Source organism: Delphinapterus leucas, chromosome 18 (assembly GCF_059928025.1).
Source record: "Delphinapterus leucas isolate spDelLeu-1000000601 "Yukka" chromosome 18, BTC_Dleu_Yukka2, whole genome shotgun sequence".
In the NCBI taxonomy this organism is placed as follows: domain Eukaryota; kingdom Metazoa; phylum Chordata; class Mammalia; order Artiodactyla; family Monodontidae; genus Delphinapterus; species Delphinapterus leucas.
The window spans coordinates 62493379-62505973 of NC_143146.1; the positions used below are offsets into that span (position 1 = coordinate 62493379).

Here is a 12595-nt window from a genome sequence, read left to right on the forward strand (position 1 = left end):
GTATGTCAGTTATACTTCAATTAAAAAATTACCTTTCCTCCAGATTTATCTGTAGAATTGTTTTCAGTTTTATTGAGAAATAATTGACATATATTACTGTGTAGGTTGAAGTTGTACAAAATGATGGTTTGATTTACATATATTTTGAAATGACTATCAGTAGATTTAGTTAACATCCACCATCTCGTAGATACAATAAAAAGAAGAGAAAAAAATTTCTCCTTGTGATAAGGACAGTTTGTATAATTTGATAATTTTCTTAAATTTCCACTCATTTAATAGTTGGTTGAGATCTGAGGTATCCCAGTTCTGTTTAGGGACTTTTTTTAATGTCTCAAGTATGTTCCCAGGGTTATAAATTGAGTTTTCCAAAAGTGTAAAGTATTAGGACTTTTTTTTTTTTTTTTTTTTTTTTTTGACCACGCCTCACGGCTTATGGGACCTTAGTTCACCAACTAGAGATTGAACCCAGGCCCTGGCAGTAAAAGCAGAGTCCTAACCACTGGACTGACAGGGAATTCCCTGAAATATTTTAAAACTGTTATCTTGTATATGATATAAACTTACGAGTTTATTTTTTGTTTAATCCACTGCACTGTCTTTTTTTTTCTTTTAATTTAATCCAGAAATAGACAAGAAGAAATATTACAAGTACAGCAAAGAGAAGACATTAAAATGGCTGGAAAAAAAGGTACGGTACCTCTCCAATGCCTTGTGGCAGAAAGAGTTTAATGCTCCTTTTTAAACATATTTAGAGAAGGTAGTAAGCCTGACCCCAAAGACCATCTTGAACATCAACTGCAAGAGAGAAGCTGTACAAAGACCTCCAAGTGGGAGAAGAATCTTTGGCTTTTCATTCTCCCTAATTCATGTATTTTTTTAGCTTGATGTGTTCCTTTGTGCATCCCCATTTCCCTGTGGTCCTCACCAGTGAGAATGAAGAAGTTCTTGCTATTTGTTGGTGTAGACTTGAGTCTTTCAAGCCAAGTGATACCAGGGCTACGTGCACTTGATGCCGTCAGTCCTATAGGCATCTCAGAGGTCGACGTTGCTCACACATGACCCACAGGGGACCAGGCAGATGGGATTCAGGCTTAGTGTCTGGATGCTGAAGAGGGGTCATCTTCCAGGCAAACCCTGTATCTTAGTGATCCTAAGAATTAGACCAGTATAAGGTCTTGGGCAGTGTTTTTCAAATCGATTTAGTGGATCACAATCAGTATTTCTCTTAGAATGGAATGGGATAGAATAGGATAGGATGTATTAAAAGATAGCACAGACTATGAGCAAGTATTAAGTATGACTGTATGAAACGTACTTATATATGTTTTGGGGTATTGGGTTGCTGTGTATTTCTTATTATGGGTATAGTAAAGGAAAAAACAAAAAAGCTACTGGTCTAAGGATATTGCATACTTTCACCGTGATAAAGAATCTCGCCAGACCAGATCTATGGATGACAAAGTTTTTGTAAGTTCAGTGGATACCAGTTCTAGTACTGATTCCTAAGATTCTCTTCTATCTTGTATGTGAAAAACATGTTTGTAATATCATGTTACTGAGCACATTGGGAACTTGGGAACATAGAAATGAACCTTGCAGAATTAATCAGGTTCTTATGTACAGAGTGGTGAAAAGATTTGAAAAGTACCCATGTTTCATTTTTCATTTGCTTTAATGGTAAGTAGTATTTGCATTAGTAGAATTCTGTGTAGGTGAAGAATGAGAAGTACTGAGCAGAAACTTGGCGTTTTGTTTTTGCTCTTAGCAAATGATAATGACACAAAATAGCAAAGTGAGGTTTATGTTTATTGATTGTGTTTCCTTTCTTAAATTCCTAGGAAGTGAGAAATTTATATTATTTATTCTATTTAGAAAATCATTACATATAAGCTTTGTGCCATTTTCTGTACTAAGAGCTTAACATACATTAACTCATTTAATCCTCACAACAGTACTATGAGATAGGTACTATCTTTATCCCCCTCTCGTAGATAGAGGCACAGAGAGGTTAAGTAACTAGCCCATGGTCACAGAGCAAACCCAAGCAGCCTGCCTCCAGAGTCAGTGCTCTCATATTGTGTAGGCCTTAGGAAGTCCATGTACTGAGCTCATCCCGTAGTGCTGTTACTACCCTTCACCTTTCTTCAAATGTGCAGCTATCTCTCATCTTGTGATATCTGGTGAAGGTATTTCTAGATCCTCAACTACTTCTTCCTGGATCTTAACTGGATTGAGGACTGTCTGGAAGGTCATGGGGTTTCTAAAGTTAGTTGAAAATACCCTGATATTCCCCTTTCGTTTATTTCATAGGTTAATCAGACTATGGCAGCGTTAAAAACCAATAATATAAATGTCGGTGCCCGGGTACAGTCTACTGCATTTTTCTCTGGTGACCCGGTTTCCAGTGACAAGGAAGGTAAGTAAATCATTTCATCAGAAATTATTTTTGTCTGGAGTAAGTTGCTGACCAGAGTAAATGCCAGTCTTATGATTTTAAAATCTTAATGTCTCAGAAGCTTCACATTCTCGCCGATGTGTTCTCATAGATCTTGTGGCAGGCGTGCATTTTATTTCAGAACCAAGTAGTACTTCTGCCGTAGTTCACTTCTTTCACTAATTGATACTTAAATCATTCATTCAAGAAATATATATTTTGCGCTAACAGTAATAACAGCCCTAAAAACCCTGGCTATCATTTATTGAGGGTGTGTTGTGTGCCAAGCCTTTTACTAAGCTGCCAGTGTGCACACATTAGCCCATCTGACCCTCCATCTAAGTCTCATTTTACAGTGAGAGTCCTGAGGCTGTGTCCAAAGTCACACAGCTAGTAAATGGTAGAGCTGAGCTACTAATGGAGCTTGCCTGACTCTTAAGCCCACACTCATAACCTTCTTGTTGTACTGTTCGTGTGGCACAAGGATTTCCAATGAGCTGTATCTGTTTGCATCTTACTCTCAAGAAGCATAGGTCCTACTGTAGGTCTCAATATTTTGATTTTAGATGAAACTTTATTCAATTGGCAGTTTTTTCTCTTAGGTTATTAAGGTAAATTTTTTGCTTTTTTACAGTGTAGTGTCCTCTTATTTTTATATGTGTAGTTGAATAAAAACAGCTATCTAATACAATTAACTTTCTGAAATGGTAGGACAGACATTATTCTGACTTTAAGCTCCAATTCAGTGTTCCCCTGTTCCAGTATACAACTCCAAAACATCGGAGTTTCATCATTTAAAAAAAAAAAAAAAAAAGAACTAGGAACGGCGGCCTGTTGGTAATTCAGGCAATCTTCGACTCGCAGAAATCCACCTTACAGTACGTTGTACATATGGATAATAGCTGGCTCCTGCCATTCTGGGAGTGGTAGACTTGCCCTTGACATCTGAGTTTACCAGCTATCAGTGTCTTTGATTGGCTTTAACAAAAGAAGAGAAGGGACTGAGTCAAATGGCTGGACAGATAGACAGATGCATGGATTGATGGATGGATGGATGGATGGATGGATAAAACCATAGATTTTTGTTAAAGTAGGAGAAGGGGTGTTAGAGGTTATTTAGACAGATCTTCTCATTTTAAAAATGAAAACCTGTGGTCTTAGAGAAGCAGATGACTTATTCAAGGTCACCCATCCTAGCTAGCAGGCCAGGTCTTCTGCTCTGAGGCCAGTGTTTGTACCAATCTCTAAATATGAGTCTGGGCTTGGCTACATGACCATTTAGGTTCCCAGCCATAAAGTAAGCTTTATGCTCTGCATTCTTTCCTTTTTTAGATCTTTAGCTTGATATGCTACCAGAAGAAGCAAACAGATGATATATTGGCTTTCTTAAAATAACTTTCTTTGTCTATTCATGACTCATTAGATAATTACTAACTCAGAACCATGAGCATATTTTAAGAAGGGTCCAGTGATAACTTTCAGTTCTGTGCTGGCAGTGAAAATCTCTTACTGAAGACTTTTTGAGAATGAGGTGGACCAGGCAGCAGTCACTTCCTAAGTAATACTGAGGCAAATTGTTATCCTAACATTGAAGGTAGAAGAGAAAGGAAAAAAAGAAGAAAATGAATATCCCAGCAACAAACCTGGGATATTGCTTTTGGTAGTTTATATCCCCTTGTGATTATCCCATCTATTAAGTTTGATTATCCCCTAGTATTCTACAAAAAATACTGAATTAAGGAACAGAGCTTTAAAACAGATTTTCTCTTATGTTCTGTATTTAATTGATACCAGAGTTTCATTTTAGTACTGAGAATCCAAATGCTTTAGAAGTAAAGATTATACTCACTGCTGAGTTTTGTTTTTTTCTATTTTTTAAGGCATTTTATTAGTTTGGGGGTATATATAACATTCAGGACTCTTATAAAGCAAGTACTTAATAGAGACATATCATGTATTATTTCTCTTAAATGAGCATACTCATTTACTCTTCAATAATTAGATTTATTTTATATTGAAACAGACCTAGAAAAGATTAGTCTTTTAAAAAGACGTGAATATTTCATATTGTTACATCTGATTTTTGAACTTTATTTGTATTCAAGGGCCTCAGCTAAGAAAAGAACCCTGAGTTTTTACCTGTTATTTAGTGGGCATCTGCTGTATTGTGCTTGATTATCTCATCATATTTTTGATACCATCCTACATATCCATCCATCAGATTACCCCACTACTGTGACAGATAGATATGAGCATCCCCGTTTCACAAACAAAAGCTTAAGTGACTCTCTAAGGCCAGACAGTGCCAGAATTTGAACTCTGGTCAGTTTGACTGTAAAACTACCATAATTATTACTAATTTTTTTTTCATTCTCCATTCTGTTTCTTTCAGAGGATTATATTTGTTATGCCCATGGTCTGATATCTGATTACATCCCTAAAGAATTGAGTGATGACTTATCTAAATATTTAAAGTAAGTATGGTTCAGCTTTAGTCACAACTAAGCATAATTGTGCTTCTTGGTTTCCAAGAAATAGGGTTTCTTTATGGCTTATATCACTTTTTCTGATAAGAGATTATTCTTGAGTTATGTCATAGACTGTATGATTTGGAGGTGAATTTTAATGGATAGTTTTTTGATTGGAACAAGCTGATTTAATGGATACTAGTTGTAGGAACCCCTGAGTGTTAGGATTGGGGTTATCGGTTGTTTTGATATTAGAGGGTAAACTGTGTTAAAATTTTGTCCCCAGCCAGACTTAACTAATTTGGTTCGTGGGAAAGAAAGAGTAGATAGCAGAATAGAATATTTTTGAAAGTTATATTTAAAGGTTTTGTACCATTTTTATTATCATTAGATGTTCACTAAGTATTTTTATTATGCCCAACACTTGGAACTCAATGAAGAATGAAGCACAGTCTGTGTCTTTGAGGGGGAAGAAGGGTTTGAGAATGACCTGATTTGTGTTCCTTCCTTCATAAAGATCTTTAATAAAATATAAAGACTTTATCTTAGGCTGAAAAAAATGTTTATTTTCTGTATTTTAGCAACTGTTGTTCAGATTTCATGTGTGTGATAATTTAATAGCCTTTCCTGATTCTTATAATAATTTTTTCCTCTGATACATGAATATAAGATGACTTTTTAATAGATACAGTTGCTGTTTTTAGCAAATTGCATCTTAGGTCCTACTTTAAAAAAACAATTAGTAGATACTGGTTTCTGTAGTATAGTAATATAGTATGTTGAAAGCCTGCTTTGAATTGATAAACATATCCTTCTGTTTAATATTTTCCTGGATTTCTTTGTACCTGCTTATCTTGTTAGAGACTTTATGTCTTTGTATTCCATTATTTTTTTATATTATTTTTTTAACATCTTTATTGGAGTATAATTGCTTTACAATGGTGTGTTAGTTTCTGCTTTACAACAAAATGAATCAGTTATATATATACATATGTTCGCATATCTCTTCCCTCTTGCGTCTCCCTCCCTCTTGCGTCTCCCTCCCTATCCCACCCCTCCAGGCGGTCACAAAGCACCGAGCTGATCTCCCTGTGCTATGCGGCTGCTTCCCACTAGCTATCTACCTTACGTTTGGTAGTGTATATATGTCCATGCCACTCTCTTGCTTTGTCACAGCTTACCCTTCCCCCTCCCCATATCCTCAACTCCATTCTCTAGTAGGTCTGTGTCCTTATTCCTGTCTTACCCCTAGGCTCTTCATGACTTTTTTTTTTTCTTAAATTCCATATATATGTGTTAGCATACGGTATTTGTCTCTCTCTTTCTGACTTACTTCACTCTGTATGACAGACTCTAGGTCTATCCACCTCATTACAAATAGTTCAATTTCGTTTCTTTTTATGGCTGAGTAATATTCCATGGTATTTATGTGCCACATCTTCTTTATCCATTCATCCAATGATGGACGCTTAGATTGCTTCCATCTCCGGGCTATTGTAAATAGAGCTGCAATGAACATTTTGGTACATGACTCTTTTTGAATTATGGTTTTTTCAGGGTATATGCCCAGTAGTGGGATTGCTGGGTCATATGGTAGTTCTATTTGTAGTTTTTTAAGGAACCTCCATACTGTTCTCCATAGTGGCTGTATCAATTCACATTCCCACCAACAGTGCAAGAGGGTTCCCTTTTCTCCACACCCTCTCCAGCATTTATTGTTTCTAGATTTTTTGATGATGGCCATTCTGACTGGTGTGAGATGATATCTCATTGTAGTTTTGATTTGCATTTCTCTAATGATTAGTGATGTTGAGCATTCTTTCATGTGTTTGTTGGCAGTCTGTATATCTTCTTTGGAGAAATATCTATTTAGGTCTTCTGCCCATTTTTGGACTGGGTTGTTTGTTTTTTTGTTACTAAGCTGCATGAGCTGCTTGTAAATTTTGGAGATTAATCCTTTGTCAGTTGCTTCATTTGAAAATATTTTCTCCCATTCTGAGGGTTGTCTTTTGGTCTTGTTTATGGTTTCCTTTGCAGTGCAAAAGCTTTGAAGTTTCATTAGGTCCCATTTGTTTATTTTTGTTTTTATTTCCATTTTTCTAGGAGGTGGGTCAAAAAGGATCTTGCTGTGATTTATGTCATAGAGTGTCCTATGTTTTCCTCTAAGAGTTTGATAGTTTCTGGCCTTACATTTAGGTCTTTAATCCATTTTGAGCTTATTTTTGTGTATGGTGTTAGGGAGTGATCTAATTTCATACTTTTACATGTACCTGTCCAGTTTTCCCAGCACCACTTATTGAAGAGGCTGTCCTTTATCCACTCTACATTCCTGCCTCCTTTATCAAAGATAAGGTGACCATATGTGCGTGGGTTTATCTCTGGGCTTTCTATCCTGCTCCATTGATCTCTCTTTCTGTTTTTGTGCCAGTACCATACTGTCTTGATTACTGTAGCTTTGTAGTATACTCTGAAGTCAGGGAGCCTGATTCCTCCAGCTCCGTTTTTCGTTCTCAAGATTGCTTTGGCTATTCGGGGTCTTTTGTGTTTCCATACAAATTGTGAAATTTTTTGTTCTAGTTCTGTGAAAAATGCCAGTGGTAGTTTGATAGGGATTGCATTGAATCTGTAGATTGCTTTGGGTAGTAGAGTCATTTTCACAATGTTGATTCTTCCAATCCAAGAACATGGTATATCTCTCCATCTATTTGTATCGTCTTTAATTTCTTTCATCAGTGTCTTATAATTTTCTGCATATAGGTCTTTTGTCTCCTTAGGTAGGTTTATTCCTAGATATTTTATTCTTTTTTTTGCAATGGTAAATGGGAGTGTTTTCTTGATTTCACTTTCAGACTTTTCATTGTTAGTGTATAGGAATGCCAGAGATTTCTGTGCATTAATTTTGTATCCTGCTACTTTACCAAATTCATTGATTAGCTCTAGCAGTTTTCTGGTAGCATCTTTAGGATTCTGTATGTATAGTATCATGTCATCTGCAAACAGTGATAGCTTTACTTTTTCTTTTCCAATTTGGATTCCTTTTATTTCCTTTTCTTCTCTGACTGCTGTGGCTAAAACTTCCAAAACTATGTTGAATAAGAGTGGTGAGAGTGGGCAACCTTGTCTTTTTCCTGATCTTAGTGGAAATGCTTTCAGTTTTTCACCATTGAGGACGATGTTGGCTGTGGGTTTGTCATATGTGGCCTTTATTATGCTGAGGAAAGTTTCCTCTATGCCTACTTTCTGGAGGTTTTTTATCATAAATGGGTGTTGAATTTTGTCAAAAGCTTTCTCTGCATCTATTGAGATGATCATGTGGTTTTTCTCCTTCAATTTCTTAATATGGTGTATCATGTTGATTGATTTGCATATATTGAAGAATCCTTGCATTCCTGGAATAAACCCCACTTGATCATGGTGTATGATCCGTTTAATGTGCTGTTGGATTCTGTTTGCTAGTATTTTGTTGAGGATTTTTGCATCTATGTTCACAGTGATATTGGCCTATAGTTTTCTTTCTTTGTGACATCCTTGTCTGGTTTTGGTATCAGGGTGATGGTGGCCTCGTAGAATGAGTTTGGGAGTGTTCTTCCCTCTGCTATATTTTGGAAGAGTTTGAGAAGGATAGGTGTTAGCTCTTCTCTAAATGTTTGATAGAATTCGCTTGTGAAGCCATCTGGTCCTGGGCTTTGTTTGTTGGAAGATTTTTAAATACAGTTTCAATTTCATTCCTTGTGATTGGTCTGTTCATATTTTCAATTTCTTCCTCATTCAGTCTTTGCAGGTTGTGCATTTCTAAGAATTTGTCCATTTCTTCCAGGTTGTCCATTTTATTGGCATAGTAGTTGCTTGTACTAATCTCTCATGATCTTTTGTATTTCTGCAGTGTCAGTTGTTACTTCTCCTTTTTCATTTCTAATTCTATTGATTTGAGTCTTCTCCCTTTTTTTCTTGATGAGTCTGGCTAATGGTTTATCAATTTTGTTTATCTTCTCAAAGAACCAGCTTTTAGTTTTATTGATCTTTGCTATCGTTTCCTTCGTTTTTTTTCATATATTTCTGATCTGATTTTTATGATTTCTTTCCTTCTGCTAACTTTGGAGTGTTTTTGTTCTTCTTTCTCTAATTGCTTTAGGTGCAAGGTTAGGTTGTTTATTTGAGATGTTTCCTGTTTCTTAAGGTAGGCTTGTATTGCTATAAACTTCCCTCTTAGAACTGCTTTTGCTGCATCCCATAGGTTTTGGGTCATCGTGTCTCCACTGTCATTTGTTTCTAGGTATTTTTTAATTTCCTCTTTGATTTCTTCAGTGATCACTTCGTTATTAAGTAGTGTATTGTTTAGCCTCCATGTGTTTGTATTTTTTACAGATCTTTTGCTGTAATTGATATGTAGTCTCAGAGCGTTGTGGTCAGAAAAGATACTTGATACAACTTCGATTTTCTTAAATTTACCAAGGCTTGATTTGTGACCCAAGATATGATCTGACCTGGAGAATGTTCCATGAGCACTAGAGAAAAATGTGTATTCTGTTGTTTTTGGATGGAATGTCCTATAAATATCAATTAAGTCCATCTTGTTTAATGTATCATTTAAAGCTTGTGTTTCCTTATTTATTTTCATTTTTGATGATCTGTCCATGGGTGAAAGTGGGGTGTTAAAGTCCCCTACTATGAATGTGTTACTGTTGATTTCCCCTTTTATGGCTGTTAGTATTTGCCTTATGTATTGAGGTGCTCCTGTGTTGGGTGCATAATTATTTACAATTGTTATATCTTCTTCTTGGATTGATCCCTTGATCATTATGTAGTCTCCTTCTTTGTCTCTTCTAATAGTCTTTAAAGTCTTATTTTGTCTGATATGAGAATTGCTACTCCAGCTTTCTTTTGGTTTCCATTTGCATGAAATATCTTTTTCCATCCCCTTACTTTCAGTCTGTAAGTGTCTCTAGGTCTGAAGTGGGTCTCTTGTAGACAGCAAATATATGGGTCTTGTTTTTGTATCCATTCAGCCAATCTGTGCCTTTTGGTGGGAGCATTTAGTCCATTTACATTTAAGGTAATTATCGATATGTATGTTCCTATTCCCATTTTCTAAATTGTTTTGGGTTCGTTATTGTAGGTCTTTTCCTTCTCTTGTGTTTCTTGCCTAGGGAAGTTCCTTTAGCAGTTGTTGTAGAGCTGGTTTGGTGGTGCTGAACTCTCTCAGCTTTTGCTTGTCTGTAAAGGTTTTAATTTCTCCATCAAATCTGAATGAGATCCTTGCTGGGTAGAGTAATCTTGGTTGCAGGTTATTCTCCTTCATCACTTTAAATATGTCCTGCCACTCCCTTCTGGCTTGCAGAGTTTCTGCTGAAAGATCAGCTGTTAAACTTACGGGGATTCCCTTGTGTGTTATTTGTTGTTTTTCCCTTGCTGCTTTTAATATTTCTTTGTATTTAATTTTTGACAGTTTGATTAATATGTGTCTTGGAGTATTTCTCTTTGGATTTATCTTGTATGGGACTCTGTGTGCTTCCTGGACTTGATTAACTATTTCCTTTCCCATATTAGGGAAGTTTTCAACTATAATCTCTTCAAATATTTTCTCAGTCCCTTTCTTTTTCTCTTCCTCTTCTGGAACCCTATAATTCGAATGTTGGTGCATTTAATGTTGTCCCAGAGGTCTCTGAGACTGTCCTCAGTTCTTTTCATTCTTTTTTCTTTATTCTGCTCTGCAGTAGTTATTCCCACTATTTTATCTTCCAGGTCACTTATCCGTTCTTCTGCCTCAGTTATTCTGCTATTGATCCCATCTAGAGTATTTTTCATTTCATTTATTTTGTTGTTCATCATTGTTTGTTTCATCTTTAGTTCTTCTAGGTCCTTGTTAAATGTTTCTTGCATTTTGTCTATTCTATTTCCAAGATTTTGGATCATCTTTACTATCATTATTCTGAATTCTTTTCAGGTAGACTGCCTGTTTCCTCTTCATTTGTTAGGTCTGGTGGGTTTTTATCTTGCTCCTTCATCTGCTGTGTGTTTTTCTGTCTTCTCATTTTGCTTATCTTACTGTGTTTGGGGTCTCCTTTTTGCAGGCTGCACGTTCGTAGTTCCCGTTGTTTTTGGTGTCTGCCCCCATTGGGTAAGGTTGGTTCAGTGGGTTGTGTAGGCTTCCTGCTGGAGGGGACTAGTGTCTGTGTTCTCGTGGATGAGGCTGGATCTTGTCTTTCTGGTGGGCAGGTCCACGTCTGGTGGTGTGTTTTGGGGTGTCTGTGGACTTATTATGATTTTAGGCAGCCTCTCTGCTAATGTGTGGGGTTGTGTTCCTGTCTTGCTAGTTGTTTGGCATAGGATGTTCAGCACTGTAGCTTGCTGGTCGTTGAATGAAGCTGGGTGATAGTGTTGAGATGGAGATCTCTGGGAGATTTTCGCTGTTTGATATTATGTGGAGCTGGGAGGTCTGTTGTGGACCAGTGTCCTGAAGTTGGCTTTCCCACCTCAGAGGCACAGCACTGACTCCTGGTTGCAGCACCAAGAGCCTTTCATCCGCACGGCTCAGAATAAAAGGGAGAAAAAGTAGAAAGAAAGAATTAGTAGAAGTAGAAAGAAAGAAAGGAGGGAGGAAGGAAGGAAGGAAGTAGGGAAGGAAGGATAAAAAGAAAGAAAGAGATAAAATAAAGATAAAATATAATAAAGTTATTAAAATAAAAAAATAATTATTAAAAAAAAAAAAAAAACAGAGGGATAGAGCCCTAGGACAAATGGTAGAAGCAAAGCTATACAGACAAAATCTCACATAGAAGCATACACATACACACTCACAAAAAGAGGAAATGGGGAATAAATCTTGCTCTCAAAGTCCACCTCCTCAATTTGGGATGATTGGTTGTCTATTCAGGTATTCCACAGATGCAGGGTACATCAAGTTGATTGTGGAGCTTTAATCCGCTGCTTCTGAGGCTGCTGGGAGAGATTTCCCTTTCTCTTCTTTGTTCTCACAGCTCCCAGGGGCTCAGCTTTGCATTTGGCCCCGCCTCTGCGTGTAGGTCGCTGGAGAGCGTGTGTTCTTTGCGCAGACAGGACGAGGTTAAAGGAGCAGCTGACTCGGGGGCTCTGGCTCACTCAGGCCGGGGGGAGGGAGGGGCACGGAGTGCGGGGCGAGCCTGCGGCGGCAGAGGCGGCGTGACGTTGCAGCAGAGGCCGGCGTGACGTTGCACCAGCCTGAGGCGCGCAGTGCGCTCCCCCGGGGAAGTTGTCCCTGGATCCCGGGATCCCGGCAGTGGCTGGCTGCACAGGCTCCCCGGAAGGGGTGTGTGGATAGTGACGTGCGCTCGCACACAGGTTTCCTGGCGGCAGCAGCAGCAGCAGCCTTAGCGTCTCCTGCCCGTCTCTGGGGTCCGCGCTTTTAGCCGCGGTTCGCGCCTGTCTCTGGAGCTCCTTTAAGCAGCACTCTTAATCCCCTCTCCTCGCGCACCAGGAAACAAAGAGGGAAGAAAAAGTCTCTTGCCTCTTCGGCAGGTCCAGACTTTTCCCCGGGCTTCCTCCCGGCTAGACGTGGCGCACTAACCCCCTGCAGGCTGTGTTCACGCCGCCAACCCCAGTCCTCTCCCTGCGCTCCGACCGAAGCCGTGCCTCAGCTCCCAGGCCCGCCCGCCCTGGCGGGTGAGCAGACAAGCCTCTCAGGCTGGTGAGTGCTGGTCGGCACCGATCCTCT

The 12595-nt window shown here is 38.3% G+C and overlaps 1 protein-coding gene across 11 annotated transcripts in view; it reads left to right on the forward strand.

The window, feature by feature from the left end:
- RNASEH2B (ribonuclease H2 subunit B) overlaps positions 1 to 12595 on the forward strand; it is a 95971-nt gene that overhangs the window by 44720 nt on the left and 38656 nt on the right. For all 11 annotated transcript variants that reach the window (XR_002644689.2, XM_089899605.1, XM_089899607.1 and 8 more), the window contains exons 6-8: positions 627 to 691; positions 2314 to 2419; positions 4830 to 4911. Coding sequence is in view for 10 of the 11 variants with exons in the window: in XM_089899605.1 (XP_089755731.1) it covers positions 627 to 691; positions 2314 to 2419; positions 4830 to 4911 (253 nt within the window). In the remaining variant the exon portion in view is untranslated. The remainder of the gene's footprint in view (positions 1 to 626; positions 692 to 2313; positions 2420 to 4829; positions 4912 to 12595) is intronic.